The sequence below is a fragment of the Engystomops pustulosus genome, chromosome 4 (assembly GCF_040894005.1).
Source record: "Engystomops pustulosus chromosome 4, aEngPut4.maternal, whole genome shotgun sequence".
NCBI classification, from domain to species: Eukaryota; Metazoa; Chordata; class Amphibia; order Anura; family Leptodactylidae; genus Engystomops; species Engystomops pustulosus.
Genome location: NC_092414.1, coordinates 107516952 through 107534576, shown reverse-complemented (window position 1 = coordinate 107534576; position 17625 = coordinate 107516952). Strand labels below are relative to the sequence as shown.

Here is a 17625-nt window from a genome sequence, read left to right as displayed (position 1 = left end):
TCTATGGGGATGTATATGCGGCCGCAAATTTGCCCCCATAGACGTCAATGGCGGTCCGGTGGCGGTATGGTGCCACACATGTGTGGCACCGTTCCGCGCCGTACACAGGTAAAAGATAGAGCATGCTCTATCTTTCCCTGTATGTGCGCGACTGTGCACCACTTTTTTCTATGGAGGGGGAGGGGTCACCTCCACTCAGCGCACAGCAGTATGCCCACCTGGCATTCAATTGTTTAATTGTTTAATTGTTGATTGTTAATCAACTCTTTATTTTTGGTTTTCAGAATAAATTTACACATATGCATCAAGGAAGGAGAAGGAAGCACAAGACAGACTTTATTCCTGTCGCAGCAGGAGGACCACTGCACAAAGACTGCATATGTGACAGCTTGTGTTTGGATATCTGAATATAGAGTACATAACATCAATAAACAAAAAAAAACATAGAACTGGCATTCCCTTCTCACTCATAGTACTTAATGAGAAGAATAATCTGAGCAGTCAACCCTACTATTAAGGAACATGCGTTGCACAGAAATTGTCCCAGGTAGACGACACCACTTCAAACTTATCCATTTGATTATTTACTTGGGCGGTCAGGTGTTCCATTATCCTTATATTTTAATTCGGGTGTATATATCCAAAGTGGAGGGCGTGGTGGGTTTCTTCCAGAATAAGGAGAGTAAACATTTGGCAGTGGTGAGGACGTGAAGGAGAAGCTTGGCATTTGAACCCTGTATGGTCTTCGGTAATAGGTTGAGCAAGTATACCTCGGGGTCTAGGGGAACATCCAGGCCTATTAAGTCTACGGCTAGTTGTCTAACTGCATTCTTGTAAGGTTGTATGATTGGACAATCCCAAAAAATATGCATTAATGAGACCCTGCTGCATTGCAACGCCAGCATGTATCAGGAATGTCAGGATTAAATTTGTGAAGCAATTCTGTGGTATGGTACCAGTTCATGAGGATTTTAATTTGATTTTCTTTATAAAGGGTATTTACAGAACATTTTTGTCTCTGGGCCAGACGATCTGCCACTGCTCCTTTGAGAGGTGTTTGCCTAACCAAGATTGCCACCTCTCCATATACCTATGTGTCAGAAGGTCAGGGGCCAAGGGGGAATTAAAAATGCCATAGATATAAGAAATCAGGCCCTTGTGGGATGGGCCGCTGGTGCATAATAACTCGAAAGGAGTGGGCCACGGAACCGTCTATGGACCGATAGTGGACCATATATAACGTCTGATTTGCTGATCTACCAATGTGGGGAATGGAAGGTGGTCTTGTATGGGCGTCTATAAAATCCCTTATCTGAAATTTCCGGGCCTGTATCCAGGGTTTAAAGCCTGTAGAGGAGACACTTTCAGGAAGATATGGGGTAAAGAGGACCGGGGTTATCAGTGAACGCAATGTAGCAAGCTGGAAGCGGACCCTACATTTAAGCCAAATTTCCCTTGTGAATTGTATAGGTCCCAAAAGGGAAGAAGGGGTCACCTCTGATACCGGGCCCCATTTTAGAATAGCCGGATGGAAAGGGGCTAGCCACAGTTTCTCTATTTCCGTCCCCATGTTGTATGTCGAAAGCATGGTCCAGGAAACTATATGTCTGGCTTGCAAAATAATATAATTTCAAATCAGGGAAAGCTAAACCTCCATTGGAGGCACTCGCTCTCATAACTGACTTTGGGATACCGTATCTGCGCTCATTCCAGACATAGTCCAGGCAGTGGGACTGTAGTCTAGTTAACCAAGACATTGGTACTCTAACCTGGAGTATCTCAAACAAATATAATATTTTAGGCAGTATCAACATTTTAACTGCTGCAATGCGTCCCAGAAGTGACATATGTATTGGTTTCCATTTGCCTAAAAGACGTTGAATTTCCTGTAATAAGGGCGCAAAGTTGGCTCTGAAAATCTCACCATAAATAGGAGTTAAATTAATGCCTGAGTATTTTAGAGAAGAGTTCTTCCATGAATATCGGAAAGCCGATTGTAGTGCCACTAAATCTCTTTAGGGCAAATTAATATGGAGGGCTTCTGTCTTTGACTCATTAATTTTATATCCAGATAGATCACTGTACTGTTACAGTGTTTCCTGAAGGTTTGGCAGACTTATGACCGTATTAGATAGGGTAAGCAGGACGTCATCTGCAAATAAGGAAATTTTGAATTGGGTGTCACGCATCAATATTCCCAATATATCGGGGTTCACCCTAATATATGCCGCAGGAGGCTCTATGCTCATAACATATAACAGTGGGGAGAGTGGACAAACCCGATATGTGCCATTCCGTATGGGGAAGAGGGAAGAATGGGCATATGGCAAACGTACTACTGCGCGTGGATTAGAGTATAGTGCCCTAAGAGCTTGTAGAAAGGGACCCCTAAGCCCAAAGCGTTGAAGGGTAGCAAACATAAAGGTCCAGTCCAAACGATCGAATGCCTTTTCGCGATCAAGGCTAAGGAAAAGGGCCTGTTCTCCCTGATGTCTAATAACCTCCAGGAGGTCAGCCGCCCTTCGTGTATTGTCCCCGGCCTGGCGAAATCTAACAAAACCCACCTGATCCTTATGGACCAGCTGGGGGAGCCAGTGGTTTAGCCTGTCTGCTAACAATTTAGTATTTATACCTTGTCATTGCACCAAGAAACATCCCAGGATAGGGGATAAATTGCTGATCACTAGGTGTCTGACCGCACTGGCACTCCCTGAGTCCTAGAGGTCAGACCCACAGTCTTTTGTAACTTATCCACAATCCTGTGGGGGAAAATATGTATCTCACTGAATGCTTTCCTTAATCACACTAAAGTAGTTGTTTTGGATAATGCCACCACACTGCACCATAAAAGGAACATGATCTGGAAAGTTAATCTGTTAAATAAGGTCTATGGGGTTACTTTCTGCTGACAGGTTCCCTTTCATTCAGCAATCACAAAAATAGTTGCAGAGGTGAACATCCCTTAATCCAAAGCTTATGAAATGACATTTGAGATAAAATCATTCTATATTATTCTTTGCAATAACGTTAAAGGATAAGAGTCCTCCAGCAATCTTTTTATTGGGGATATTGCTTGGTCATGTTTCCTAAAGTTTCATATTTGCTCAGGTACTAACTCTGATGCATGTATTGCTCTTGCATCTTCTCTCTTTCTACATGAACATTTTTACTAACTTACGCCTACTCATTGGGGTGAATTTGATAGTGAAATGTACATGCCAGCCTTTAATCCTGCAGCTCAGATTCAGAGACAGGTCTCCAATTGACCCCTAGCAATTTTATCTTGGCCAACTTATCATTTTAAGTTGTACTAAAATAGAGCTTAGCCTTCTCATATTCTTCACCAAACAGGATCCATCATTCATTTTCACATTACATGCATATATCGTTTTGACCCAGCAAACAATCTATTTGCCAGTGTTCAACCCTGGGATAAAAGTGTCTTAAACTTAGATGGTGCAAAGTTAGACAGACAGAACTAAATTGCACCAACATTTATCAGTGTCTAATGCTAAATTATAATCTGTCTAGTCTAATTTTGCACATTTTATTTATTGGTGCACAAGTCATAAAAGTTTCTAAGAGGTGTGATAAATGTGGGTCAAGGGATTTTAGATAGAGTTGTGGTTAAAATAATAACTGTTGTAAACAGATTGATAATTCTGCCTCAGTTATTCAGCTCTTCACTTGTAAAAAATACATGGTGCTCTAAACATGGTTCAACAAATTATCTGCATCCATTCAGCCAGTATGCCCTACTTTACACTCTCAAAAACGTAATGGGGTTGTCCACTTCAACTGGTTGCCGCAACAAGACATAAATTGTCCTAATCAGTGGGCCATGGCGCATAAGGACGATCTATATTGGATCCCGCTGGCACACTGACAGGCTGAGACCGGCTTTTCCATACAAGCTAGTCCCGATGTTGCGATTGCCTGGCATGCAGAGATTGTGGAGTAGCAGGGGGTTACAATGGCAGCTGGAGGTCTTACAAAGTCCTCAGAGTCTGCCATGTATGGTGGCCGATGAGGCCCAGTCTAGGACACAGTCTAGTAGGCAAAATGTCAATAAACGAATGACATGTACAATATATTGCAGTAGAGAAGTACTGCTATGTATTGTATAAGGTATCAAGGTATCCCCAGTGTAAGTCCCATAGTGGGATAGTAAAAAAAAGGTAAAGTAAAAAAATGTATTTTATTTAAAAAACCCATGTAAACCACCCCTTTCCCTATACATACTTTGCCATGTCCATAGCGCCTTTGGCCAAGCACCCAATATATTATTATACCCATATTCCCGGGATAAAAAAAATAATAGCAAAAAAAAAAAAAGAATTAAACATTGCAATTTTATTGCTTTCTACGTAGAAAGCGATCAAAACGCCACATGTACCCTATAATAGTACCTAATAGCCCTCTTTTGATTGAGGAATAAAAAAGTTATAGCTCTTATAATATTGCAAAACTTAAGAAAATGTGGTTTCCTTAAAAAGGATTTTTTATTTGCTAAAGTAGTAAAATAAGAAAGCCTGTACGTGTTTGGTATCTCCTTAATTCCTTTAGCCATCATGATGCTGCGGAGGGGCCTTAAAAAAGGTAGAAAACACAGTAAAAATTATGATTTAAGCGCATCCAACCAAACAAAAAAAGGTCATATAAATTAATGAAAAAGTCACAAATACCCCTGCATGATAAAAAAAAAGCCCTAAAACAGCTTAAAACAAAATAATAACAAGGCTTCGCCACCTAGTAGACGGCAATGCAAAGTCAAGGAATTTTTATTCTTTAGAACAATTAAAACATTCTGTCAAACATAAAAAGCTATATAAATGGGATATAACTGTAACTGTACTGACCCATAAAACATAAGTAACACCTTATTTATGCTATTTGGTGTATAAAACACAAACACTTATAGTATAGTCTAGCTTTTAAAAAAGGTCCAATCTTTGGAGGTTTTTACTGCCCTTCTGTCTTGGGGGTTTAGCAATTGGGACATTGCATCTGAAATCTGTTCCAGCAAAAATCTGCCAATAGACGCTCTTTCACTTTTGAGCCCTGCAGTACGCCCATACTGCAATTTGTGATCATATGTGGGATATATTACTGCAACCTAGAGAAACTGGATAAAAATCTATTCCGTGCATTTACCTCTTTAACCTCTTTTAAAAATAAAAATTCAGGGGTCGAAAGGTTTTTTTGAAAAAAGATTTTCTATGGGTGGTGTAGTTTCCAAAATAGGATCATTTATAGGGGGGTGGGGGAGTTCACTGTTCTCGTAGTTCAAGAACTTTTCAAACGTGTAATGGCACCTGAAAACAATGTCACCAAAATCTCCCCTCTAAAAGCCCAATGCCTCCTTCCAATCTGTGGTCTGCTGTGGCCCCTAGTAGTTAAATTTCTTTTTGTTTTATAAATAAGTGCAAATATACCGTGTTTCCCCGATAATAAGACACCCCCGAAAGTAAGACGTAGTGGGGGTTTAAGGGGTGTCGTCTAATGTAAGACGTACCCCGAAAGTAAGACGTAATAAATTTTACATTGGTCGGCAGTACCGGTACCTGCATCAGGACCATGGACAACATACAGAAGCAGGAGGGGTGCCGGGAGCGGAGGGGGGATTGGTGGCTGCTAGCGGGAGTCTGATGTCGGCCGGCGGGGCGGGAGCTATATGCAGGATCCAGGATCGGAGGGGTGGAAAGCGGAGGTATGGGGAGGGGGGGCAGGGTGGAAAGCGGAGGTATGGGGGGGGGGGGCGGGTTGGAGCCGGCGAAAGGGTGGGCGGGAGCTTGATGCCGGCGGAGGCCGGAGATTGCGGGGCCGGGGCATAGAGAAACATGCAGCCTCCGTACCCTCATGTACAGCCTCTGATTGGACCAGCGGCACCTGCACGAGAAAGAAGAAGCCACACCTCTACCCAGCACCGTAGAGGAATTGATCCGTGTGGGATACTGTATGGGGCTGTAACCCTCTGGGAGATGTGTGAGATACTGTATGGCGCTGTAACCCTATGGGAGATGTGTGGGATACTGTATAGGGCTGTAACCTTATGGGAGATGTGTGGGATACTGTGGTTTTTATGGTTAAAACAAAAATCGACATTTTTGGGGGGGACTTTTGAGGGTAAAAAGAATGTAAGACACTGGGGGTCATTTACTAAGGGCCCGATTCGCGGTTTCCCGACGTGTTACCCGAATATTTCCGATTTGCGCCGCTTGTACATGAATTGCCCCGGGTTTTTGGCGCACGCGATCGGAATTTGGCGCATCGGCGCCGGCATGCGCGCGACGGAAATCGGGGGCGTGGCCGAACGAAAACCCGACGTATTCGGAAAAACCGCCGCATTTAAAAAAAAAATTGTGTCGCGAAAATTTCACTCACCTTCAACCTGGGTAGGCCGGTGTACTTCGAGGCATTCCAGCGGACTTCAGCGCAGCAGCGCCACCTGGTGGACGGCGGAGGAACTGCATTGATGAATCCCGGCCGGACCCGAATCCAGCGCAGAGAACGCGCCGCTGGATCGCGAACGGACCAGGTAAGTAAATGTGCCCCACTGTCTTACTTTCGGGGAAACACGGTAGCATTAATGTGAAGTACAACACTTCATGAATAAAACAGTCTGAAAATAAACTAGCTAAGATAAAGCGTTCCAAAGTTATAACTGCATATCGTGACACAGGAAGATTTGAAAAATTGGGGTGTGTCCTAAGGGTGAAAATGAGCTGTGTCCTTAAGGGGTTAATAGAATAATTGTATCTTGTTTATTATACTGTATGGTGAACTGCGTAAATGTTTTATTTAAAAAACAAGTGGTAAAACAGCTGTTTTAGTCTGTACAGTTGCTGGAAAGAGTTAATAAATTGGAATCATCATGCTATTTTTACCATAAAAATGAACCCATTGCAAAATACAAATCTTACAGCAAAAAAAAAAAAACAAGCCCTCATATGCCCATGTCAGATAAAAAAAAAAGTTATGTCTTTTGGAATTTGAGCAGGAAAATAAAAAAGGTCTATGTCCTGAAGGCCATTTTAGGCGTGTCCATAAGGTGTTTAACACATTCCAGCAAATAATTGTTATCGTTTGAGTAATGAAAAGTTATACAATTTTCCAATACACCTTCTGTATCAATTTTTCATGGTTTCCAAGATCTGTGCTTGCTGTCCTGCAGCAGGAAGCTTCATCGTTCCTGTAAATAAACACCGGTCCATGATCATGTTATGTCACACAGGTGCACGGCTTATTATAACATACAGGAGGTCATTTATCTTTATTTTTCTTCTTTTTGTTTCTGTCTTTTTTGAGACTTTTTGCAATTGCAGGGTGCGCCAGAATCATAAGGACCGTGCATCAGTATTTGACAATTTGGTTCACTCTGCACATTAATCTCTACGCATCAGAGCCGTTTTTCGTTCATTTTATGCTCCCCACCATCAAAAATCTATAACTTTCTGTGTACACCGCTGTGTGAGGGTTTATTTTGTGCGTAACAAATTTTACTTCTCAGTGACATTATTTATTATATCATGCCGTGTACTGGGAAGCTGGAAAACTTCCAAATGTACTCAAAATGGCAACAAAAACGCATTCGCGGCACTTGTGGGCTCAGTTTTTAAGGCTTTCACAGTGCGCTCCAAAAAAAGTAGATATGTCTACTTTATTCTTTGGTTCGGTACAATTGCGGTGTGTTTTAATGCATTTTAAAGAACTAAAATAATGTGTACGAGAAAAAAATTTGTTTCGCCATCTTCTGACGCTAATAACTTTTTCATACTTTAGTGTATGGAGCTGTCTAAGACATTATTTTTTGTGAGATAAGCTGATGTTTTCATTGCTAGCATTTTGAGAACACTGCAACCTTTTGATGACTTTTTATACATTTTTTAATGTAATGTAAAATGGTGTAAAAGTGGCGATATTCGGATATTTGGACGCTATTTTCCCTTATGGGGTCTACCGCCAAGAATAACCATTTTTATATTTTGAAAGATCGGGCATTTTAGGATGTGGCAATACCTTACATGTTTGTGATTTTTACTGTTTATTTTTATATCAGTTGTAGAAAAAAGAGGCGGGGGTGATTTTAATTTTAAGTTTTTTTTCAATTATTTTTAATTTTTTTAACTATTTTTTTTAGACCCTTGAGGGTACTTTAACCCTAGACAGTCTAATTGTTCCTGCCATATACTGCAATTCTACAGTGGCACATTGTAACAAATGTGCAGAAACCATACAGCCTCAGGTCTTACATAGACCCCAGGCTGTCATGACAAACTGAACACCGCTCCACAACGAGCGACAATTGCAAACAGGGTGGTGCTGTTGCATCACTGAGACCCCCACTGATCAGCAAGTTAGGCTCTATTCTGTGGATAGGGCCTAACTTTTGTTCATGGGTAAACCCCTTTAATAAATGTGGGCCATAATGTACACTCTTGTTCACACACATTTATTACCAATATACACTGACTTTTTACCTTCTGTGATATAAGTGGCAGCCAGTCTCTTTTCAGTGAATTACTTATGTCATGCCTGTGGTGGAGCCCGCAGTTTATGAGCAGAGGCTGCCAGTGTTACATGAGGCTCAGGCCCCTTCCACACTTGCGTTTTTCATGCACGTTTTCTGCGCATGCTTTTGACATGCAGAACTTGCATTGCTCTCTGATGCATTGTAATCAATGGGCTTTTTCAGACTTGCATTTTTTTCCACGCACACACGCGCGTTTTTTTTAACGCGCGTTTGAATGTCAGCATTCTCTTCTTTTGCAAGTCACGCGGGTGAAAAACGCACCATACAAGTCTATGGAGACGCATCAAAAACCCATCGCACTCTGAGACACATGCAAGTCCAATGCAAGTGCAATGCGTTTTTCACGCATCAATTGCCATAGAAAAGATAGAGCTCAGTCCTGAGTGCTTGAAACCGCATTGAAATTGCATTGAAAATGCGCGTGAAAAACTGAGACACTGAACAAACTCTGACTGAAAACTGATTGAACTCTGATGCAAAATGTCAGTTTTTCACTGACCAAACCCTGATCGCACCCTGATCAAACTCTGACGTGATCTGCAACGCAAGTGTGGAAGGGGCCTTACTTGTTCCTGGTCAGGCAGCTCTCAGATTTCTCTCCCTCCTTGCTGTGACCGACAACTAAGCACAGCAGGAGCTGAAGAGGATCTGGTTCATGGAAGTTTCCTTGGCAATATTACAGACTGGATTTCTGGGGTCCATAGCAGCTGAACTCCTGGTTCTGAACCCCCTGTGATTTCGTTCTCCTCTGATCTCGGGCACAATATGGGGGGGGGGGCAGAGCCGGCATAGGGGAAGCCGTGGGGGAAGACACCACTCTGTGGGAGGCAGCAGAAGCTGCTAATTCTGCCTGGTTCTATGCTGTGCAGCCTAATGTGTCGGGACCAGGAGCAGGTTGAGTTGGGACAACAAGGGAGATATCTCTCAACCGTCCGGGATGGCTATAAATCCGGGACTGTCCAGCCGAATCTGGGACGGTGGGAAGCTATGAGTATGTGATAATAATGTAAGAACGCTCACACAGAATAGAAAACAGCCATATCTACAGTGTGTGAGGTAATAACACTCCTATAGAAATAGCAAATCCCATAGCAAATAACTTCCACAGCCGTGTCTGCAATATGTGAGGTAACTGGGAGCAGTACACCCCAGCAGTCATGTTCACATAATATTATAAAAGATTTCTCCCCAGTAACATCAAGCAGCCATATCCACAGTGTTTGAGGTAATAAGCTGACATACAGTTACATCTACCACGTATAAGGTAACTGGGATTATATACATGAGGAGACATATTACATAAATTCCTGTGTTTATTATGATTTGTAAGGTAATAATCATCTCATATATAATATAAAAGCTAATTTTACACTAGTAAATGATGTGTAAGGTGTATGTCATCACAACAGTGTGATATAACCCACTTAAATTTCTGCACTGAAATGGGTGTTCCAGGGCTCACTCGGACTGTGCACCACACTTAACATGCAGAGTCCGACAGAAGATGTTAAAGGTGCACCAAAAAAAGTTGATGCACACTGTCAGGGCAGTGCAGGGAGCGCCAGATTAATGAAGAAGTGGTGGCACAAATCCTGAATCAGGCGTCCTCCGCACACTACACAGGCAAACTGCACATAGTTTATCAAGCTGCCTAAGAGTAAGAATGTGCTTAGTTGCCCATGGCAACCAATTACAGCTCAGCTTGCATTTTATCAGTGCTCATGAATATTTTAAATGGGAGGTGTAATTGGTTGCCGTGGGCAACTAAGCACATTCTTACTCTAAGGCAGCTGGATAAATCTCCCCCAGTGCTTGCAACTAAGGATGACCATTAAAATCTAAAACATATATATCTTACCCATCCTGACGAATAGAAGGTGCAACAGCTTGCAAGGATTCTTCAATACTCAATTGGATTTCATAACTGTCTAACTGATCTTCAAAGGTTTCCTCCATATCTTAAAGCAAAACTATAAGAAACATAATGCAAATTAGCAGCAAACATGCAAACCATACTGCGAATGGTAGTTCAAGTTCACTTGCCTGCTCCGTCAAAATTCACATGTTTGAGTGCATGAGGCCTAACTGTGTGACAGAAGTTTGTCAAGTCATCAGTGACTGTTAGGCATCACTTGCATCACACTCGCAGCACGTGCTGCCGGAATCTTCCGTCCTGAACGCTGCAAACCGGGAGTGAACTCAGCATGTCAGTTCAGTTCCGTTTTGCAGCGTTCATCGCGTCACACTCGCAAGTGTAGAAGGGGCCTTAAAGTAGCATGTGCTACCATCTGTGGAGAGTTTGGGTGTACCGTCTGTGAAGATCATACAGAAAGCCTGATGCCTGAGGTGGTGACCCCCTGAGCCAACATAAAGGCATGATAATTCACATGACCCAAGTGATGAGAACATGGAGAGAATTCTAAGATAAAAACAAACATAATACATTGATACATGCTCAGGATTGTGATGAAAGATTAGAAAATGTCACCTGGCTGCTTCTTTGAGGATATTCTAAGGAAAATCCTATCCATCTGTGACTAGTTATGCAAATGTTTTCTTTACTAGCATAACACTAAGGCTGTGGTCACACGTACTGCTAGGCGTCCGTTCCTAACGCGCCGCTAGCGCACAGGGGGAGGTCCTCAGCCCGAACGCACATGCGTTTCCAGGGAAACGCATGCGATCGGCTAATCAATTGCATACGTTTCCCTGGAAACGCATGTTCGTTCGGGCCGAGGACCTCCCCCTGTGCGCTAGCGGCGCGTTATGAATGGACGCCTACCGGTACGTGTGACCGCGGCCTAAGGGTGCGGTCACACGTTGCGTTTTTGTTGTGTTTTCATTAAGTTTTTAAACTCATTACTACAGCTGAGGAGAGGTGATTTGCCTAATGACATTACTGTTAACATTTGCATTTACAAAACGCAATGAAACCCATTAACACATTGTTAACAAAACACATGCGTTAACACAATGTTACATTGACATTACATTGCGTTTTGTAAACGCTGTTAACAGTAATGTACCTTATATACTCGAGTATAAGCCTAGTTTTTCAGCACAAAAAATGTGCTGAAATACCCAAACTCGGCTTATACTCGAGTCAAAAAAATAAATATATCTAAACTCACCTTTCCGGCGACCCCTGTATAACTTCTGTGCGATCTGTCCGGCAGCGGTGGCAGGCTATATACACTGGGGCAGGGGCTGGCAGGCCATATACACTGGGGCAGGGGCTGGCAGGCTATATACACTGGGGCGGCTGCGACCAATGAAATTTCCCACCCTCGGCTTATACTCGAGTCAATAGGTTTTCCCAGTATTTTGTGGTAAAATTAGGGGCCTCGGCTTATACTCGGGTCGGCTTATACTCGAGTATATACGGTAATTAGGCAAATCACCTCTCCTCAGCTGTAGTTATGCGTTTCAAAATGCAACCAAAATGCAACGTTTGACCTCGCCCTAGGGGCGCAGCCACACGTTCAGTTTTTCAGATGCAGTTTTTGGTGCCCAAACCAGGAATGGACTCAATGTAGGAGGAGGAGCAGCACCTTTCAATTATTTGTCTCACCCATAATGACCCACACCTTCTTTTGGCTCCAAAAACTACATCTGAAAAACTGAACTTGTGGACGCACCCTAAAGCAGACATTGACCATAAATTTACAAGGTGGTGCTGATACAATATTCATTTATAATGCATTGAAAAAAAGCTGGCACTCTATTGCTGCTTCATCTGTGATGCCAAACCTTCATGTTCTATGACATTATATTATAGAAGGTGTAAACAGGATATTTACCCATTGTGTCACCAACCTAGGCTACATTCACACTCACGTCTGCCCGCTGTGCCGTAGCATGGTGGGCACACCTTGCCGCACAGGAGAGGAGGAGGGGGTGAGCACTACTCTCCCCAGTCCCTCTCCATAGAGATACACAGTGCACAGCGCCGTACTATGGGGAAAGATAGGAAATGTCTTATCTTTTCCCCCGGTATGGAACGGTATGGTGCTGCACGTGTGCTGCACCGAACTGCTCCGTACGCCCATTTCCTGCCTATATATACGGCGGCCGTATATACGTCCCCCAACAGTCGTGTGAATGTAGCCGTAATTTGAATGTGGCTTGACCTTAAAGGCTTAATTTAACTGTACCCATTGGTATTCACCCCCATTAAGCATGCCTCCTGCATGAGGGCACCTTGCTCTCCAACATGGGAGAGGGAACCATCTGTCATGCAGGAGGTATGAATTCACGCTTCTTGCATGATGTCACCTCCCTCTCCAGCACGGGAGAGGGAGGTGGCGAGGCTGTGCATAATTAGCAGCCTGGAGCACCAGACATCGCTATGGGCGGCTAATTATACATTTCTTTTCTAGGTGATCCTGGTGTGTCAAGTTTAGAAAAGGATACCACCAGGATCAATATTAAAAGGAGCGTGGGTAAGTATTTACCATTTATTGTGTCACTGGTTGATTTCCTTTAACTCTGGTGCAGAGATCTGGTGAAACAAGGGCACAAGGACGTTGGTAGGTGCGAAACACTAAGGGTCAAGAAGAGAATAATTTGAGAAAGCTTGGCTTTAGGGCAGGCAGCAGTCAAGCTATAGTCAAGCTAGGCAGATATGGATCAGAGTCACAGTCAGAGTCAGGTACAGACACACATGAAGTGGGATGCCCCTTAGGATCCAGGAGATGGTTGTCAGGAATAGCAGGAAAGGAAAGAGCCACAAGTAGTGGGGGAGCGTGCTGAACCCCAGAGGCAGACAGAGGCTGCTGCCATTATTAAAGGGGTGTTCCCATTACAGCAAATTAATGTTATTGTTTGTATTATAAAAAGTTATAGATCCAATGGACAGAGGTGCACAGAGAATAATCAGATGTGTGTGTTATTATGAGCCGTGCACCTGTGTGACATCACATGACCAGGGACATAACGAACTGTGCACATGTGTGACCATGATCAGATTTCTGTCCACTGGATATAGACGCAGAAGCTTTCTGTAGCAGGAAGCAAGCAGAGATCTAGAAAACCACAAAGAATTCATACAGAAAGTATATTGGAAAATTGTATACATTTTTATAATACAAACAATAACATGAATTTGCTGTAATGGAAACACCCCTTTAAGCTGTACTGTAATTTCTTGTATATTCCTGGGCACAGCATTGCGACATCTGTTATATATAAGAAATTTAAATTATATATTTATTCCTGGCACTAACATAACAAAGTCATCAAAGACAATACTGATTTGGCAACAATACATAGAGTTTGCGCTAGGAGAAGAACATAACTAGGTGTGCTAAGGGACTACGTCTTTTATAGTGTAAATAACACAGTGTTAGCATATACTGTGTTGGCTACATGACCTTTATTTGCCAGCCCCGACAACACCTTTGAAAGCTCTGAAATATGATTAGTTGGATTTCTCTCATTTGTTAAATAAATATGTTTTAGGCAACAGGTAAAGCTTTTCTCACCTTTCCCAGTCCTCACTAGAACATGGCTAACAGAGGCCTTTACTTGTGACAAGAGCAGAGGGCTGCACAACACAGCTCATACACGCTTTCTAAAATTAAACATGAAGAGCTGTGTTATATATAACTATGACCTTGTGGAGCTTCACTCCAAGTACAATGCACTCCCCTAGAGATTAACTATGTGTGAATTTCTTTGGTACACTTGTTTACATTGGCCAGTAAATAAACAGGAAAACATGGTCTGCACCTTTACTTCTTCCAAAACACTGATAATAAGAGAAAATTCAAGTAATTTTGTAGAAAACAAATGAGTAATTTTAAGGGCTCATACATACAGATCCATGGGTACAGTGGTATAAGAAGCCCTGGTGGCTCTGTATAGAGAAGCCCATATTGTGTAGCCTCTGTACAGTAGTGTCCTCACATCTTGCAGTGCATAGAAGACCTCAAATCTCACAGTGCATGTCAGAGTACATGAGAATCATCAGGTCTAAGGAATTGCCCAAGGAGCTCACAGACAGAATTCTGGTCTGGCCAAGGTGACAAAAGAAATTCTGCAGCACTCTAGGTTCCTAAGAGCACAGTGGCTTCCATAATCCTTAAATTGAAGAATTTTGGGACAAGCACAACTCTTGGCCTTCCAGCCAAACTAAGCAATCGTGGGAGAAGAGCCTTAAAGGGATTTTCCCACAAACAGTCAGTGATGAGACTCCCATGGACTTCCATTGGACCCCTTGTTGCTCCGTCAGACTAATGCTCCATTAATCTCTATGGAGCTGATGGAAATTGCCGAGCACAGCGCTCGGCGATCTCTGTCAGCTCCATTGCGACTTTTTAGTGTTAATTCTAAGCAATATGTGTGGAGAAAACCAGGCACTGCTCTTCACCTGCCAAATACAATCCCAACAGTGGCAGAATCATGCTATGAAGATATTTTTACAGGACGGCTGGCTGCACTTTAAGAAAGGATGAATGCGGCCAAGTACAGAGATATGCTGGTTGAAAACTTCTTCCAGAGTGCTCTGGACCTCAGACTGCGCCGAAGATTCACCTTCCAACAAGACAATGACCCTGAGCACACAGCTAAAATAACAAAGCAGTGGCAAACAACTCTATGACTATTCTTGACTGGCCCAGCCAGAGTCCTGACGTAAATCCAACTGAGTCTCTGGAGAGACTTGAAAATGGCTTCCACTAATATTCACCATCCAACCTGAGGGAACTGGAGATGATCTGCAAGGAAGAATGACAGAGGATCCCCAAATGCAGGAGACAAAAACTTTTTGCATCATTCCCAAGAAGACTAATTTTGCAAGCTCAAAAGGTGCTTCTACTCAATACTGAGCAGTTATGACCATTTGATATTTCACTTTTTCTTGTTTAATAAATTAGCAAAAATATCTACATTTCTGTTTTTTTCTGTCAAGATGGGGTGTAGAGTGTACATTAATGTGCAGAACAAAGAACTTTTTTGATCTTACCTATTGGCTGCAATGAAACAAAGAGTGAAACATGTTAAGGAGTCTGAATACTTTTTGTACCCACTGCACATATAGTAGAGGTCATAAGAGCATACATCAATCCAACAAGAGAGGGATGCCATTGTATGAGATCAATTCCCAGCTTCCACTAAACATAGACCATAGAAAAGTGCACCAAGTAAACTGGGGCTAAATCCCAATTCATTTTCTGGTAATTTTTTAAAGGATATTTCTTTTTTCCACTGAAGTTGAAGGTTGTCCATACTTGGGATAACTCTGCTGCTCATGCACCATGGCCCACATTTATCAAAAATAGTGCAGAATAGTGAGACACAATTCTGTAAGACACTGCATGATAAATGTGTTACAAACTTCGACAGCATTGGAGCGCCAATTTCAGCGCAGAAAATTGTGTTGCATCAGGTATAGTGCAGATGCAACACAAATGTATGGCAGACACTTTATAAATACATTTGCAAATAGTTTGCACTGAAAAGAACATGCCAGACAAAACTCCGGTGCATGGGTTTTTAATAAATGTGGGCCCATGTGTTAAAGGAAACCTACCATCACGGATCGACCTACTAAGGTAGTCAGGTTTCTGTAATGTAGTGTAATCTATTCCCTTTTTTTCTTAAAACTCTTAGTGCCCCAGATTGTCTGAAAACTTTTATCTAAGATATATGTAAATTTTCTTAAGAGGCTACTGGGGCGTGGAGTAGACGTGACATGGAGCTGGAGCTACAGCTACTCCATGCCCCAGTACCTCCATTCAATCCTTCCTACCCTCCTGTCTTCAGCACTCGTCCAAGATCCTGGAGTCCTGCACCTGCGCAGTAGCTGCATACCCTTGTTTATCTGGAGCTGTTCTCCTGTTGCGGCTACTCCATGCCCCAGCAGCCTCTAAAGAAAATTTACATATGTCTTAGATAAAAGTTTTCACACAATCTGGGGCACTAAAAGTTTTAATAAAAAAAGGCTACCCTACACTACATTACAGGAACCTTCCTACCTTAGTAAGTAGATCTGTGATTGTAGGTTTCCTATAAGTGGTGATCAGCGTTGTAGTCTGAGCTGCATGTGTACTTATAGCTAATTCTGGTACTACAGTATAATGAAGTATAGACACTACATGCAAGGTGCATGAGGCCAGGCTGCAATCAGTATGGGAACCCTAAAACCAGTATAAAACCCAAATCTACTCTAAATACTTTGTATCAGAGCAAATATATGCTTGTCTGTTTTCCACTAGAACACGGCTGTCAAATGATAATTACTAGAGATGAGCAAGTATACTCGTCCGGTACTCGAAACGGCTCGTTGCTCGGACAAGTATTTCCCCTGCTCGAGATCGAGCATTTAATTAAAAAAAACACAGTGAAGAACAATGAAGAATAGAATAAAAACGGTGAACACAGGATCATTTAAGTGAAAAACACAGTGAAAAACACAGTGAAGAATAGATTACAGATGTTCTGCACATCTGCTTACTTGTCGGGAGATACGCGCGGAACGGTGCGAACAAAATAGTATGTGTAGAACACATTGAAGAACACGGTGAGCAGGACAGAGACACCAGGGAGCAGGACAGAGACACCGGGGAGCAGCACAGAGACACCGGGGCACCGGCAGCACGGAAACAGCGGGGCAGCAGCAGCACAGAGACACCGGGGCAGCAGCAGGCACGGAGACATCGGGGCAGCGGCAGGCACGGAGATATCGGGGGCAGCGACAGGCTCAGAGACATCGGGGCAGCGGCAGGCACAGAGACATCAGGGCAGCGACAGGCACGGAGACACCGGGGCAGCAGCAGGCACGGAGACATCAGGGCAGCGACAGGCACGGAGACACCGGGGCAGCGGCAGGCTCGGAGACACCGGGGCAGCGGCAGGCAGGGAGACACCGGGGCAGCGGCTGGCAGGGAGACAACGGGGCAGCGGCAGGCACGGAGACACCGGGGCAGCGGCAGGCACGGAGACATCGGGCAGCGGCAGTCACGGAGACATCGGGGCAGCGACAGGCTCGGAGACACCGGGGCAGCGGCAGGCACGGAGACACCGGGGCAGCGGCACGCACGGAGACATTGGGGCAGCGGCATGCACGGAGACATTGGGGCAGCGGCAGGCAC

The 17625-nt window shown here is 43.4% G+C and overlaps 1 protein-coding gene across 3 annotated transcripts in view; it reads right to left on the bottom strand.

Moving 5' to 3' along the window:
- ASB15 (ankyrin repeat and SOCS box containing 15) overlaps positions 1-14089 on the bottom strand; it is a 40846-nt gene extending 26757 nt beyond the window's left edge. For 2 of the 3 annotated variants that reach the window (XM_072147018.1, XM_072147020.1), the window contains exons 1-3: positions 14017-14089; positions 12988-13076; positions 10392-10503 (exon numbers count right to left, since the gene is read on the bottom strand). In XM_072147018.1, coding sequence (XP_072003119.1) covers positions 10392-10489 — 98 coding nt within the window. In that variant the 5' untranslated portion in view covers positions 10490-10503; positions 12988-13076; positions 14017-14089. The remainder of the gene's footprint in view (positions 1-10391; positions 10504-12987; positions 13077-14016) is intronic. The other variant, XM_072147019.1, reaches the window with a different exon arrangement.
- Positions 14090-17625: the final 3536 nt, after the last annotated feature.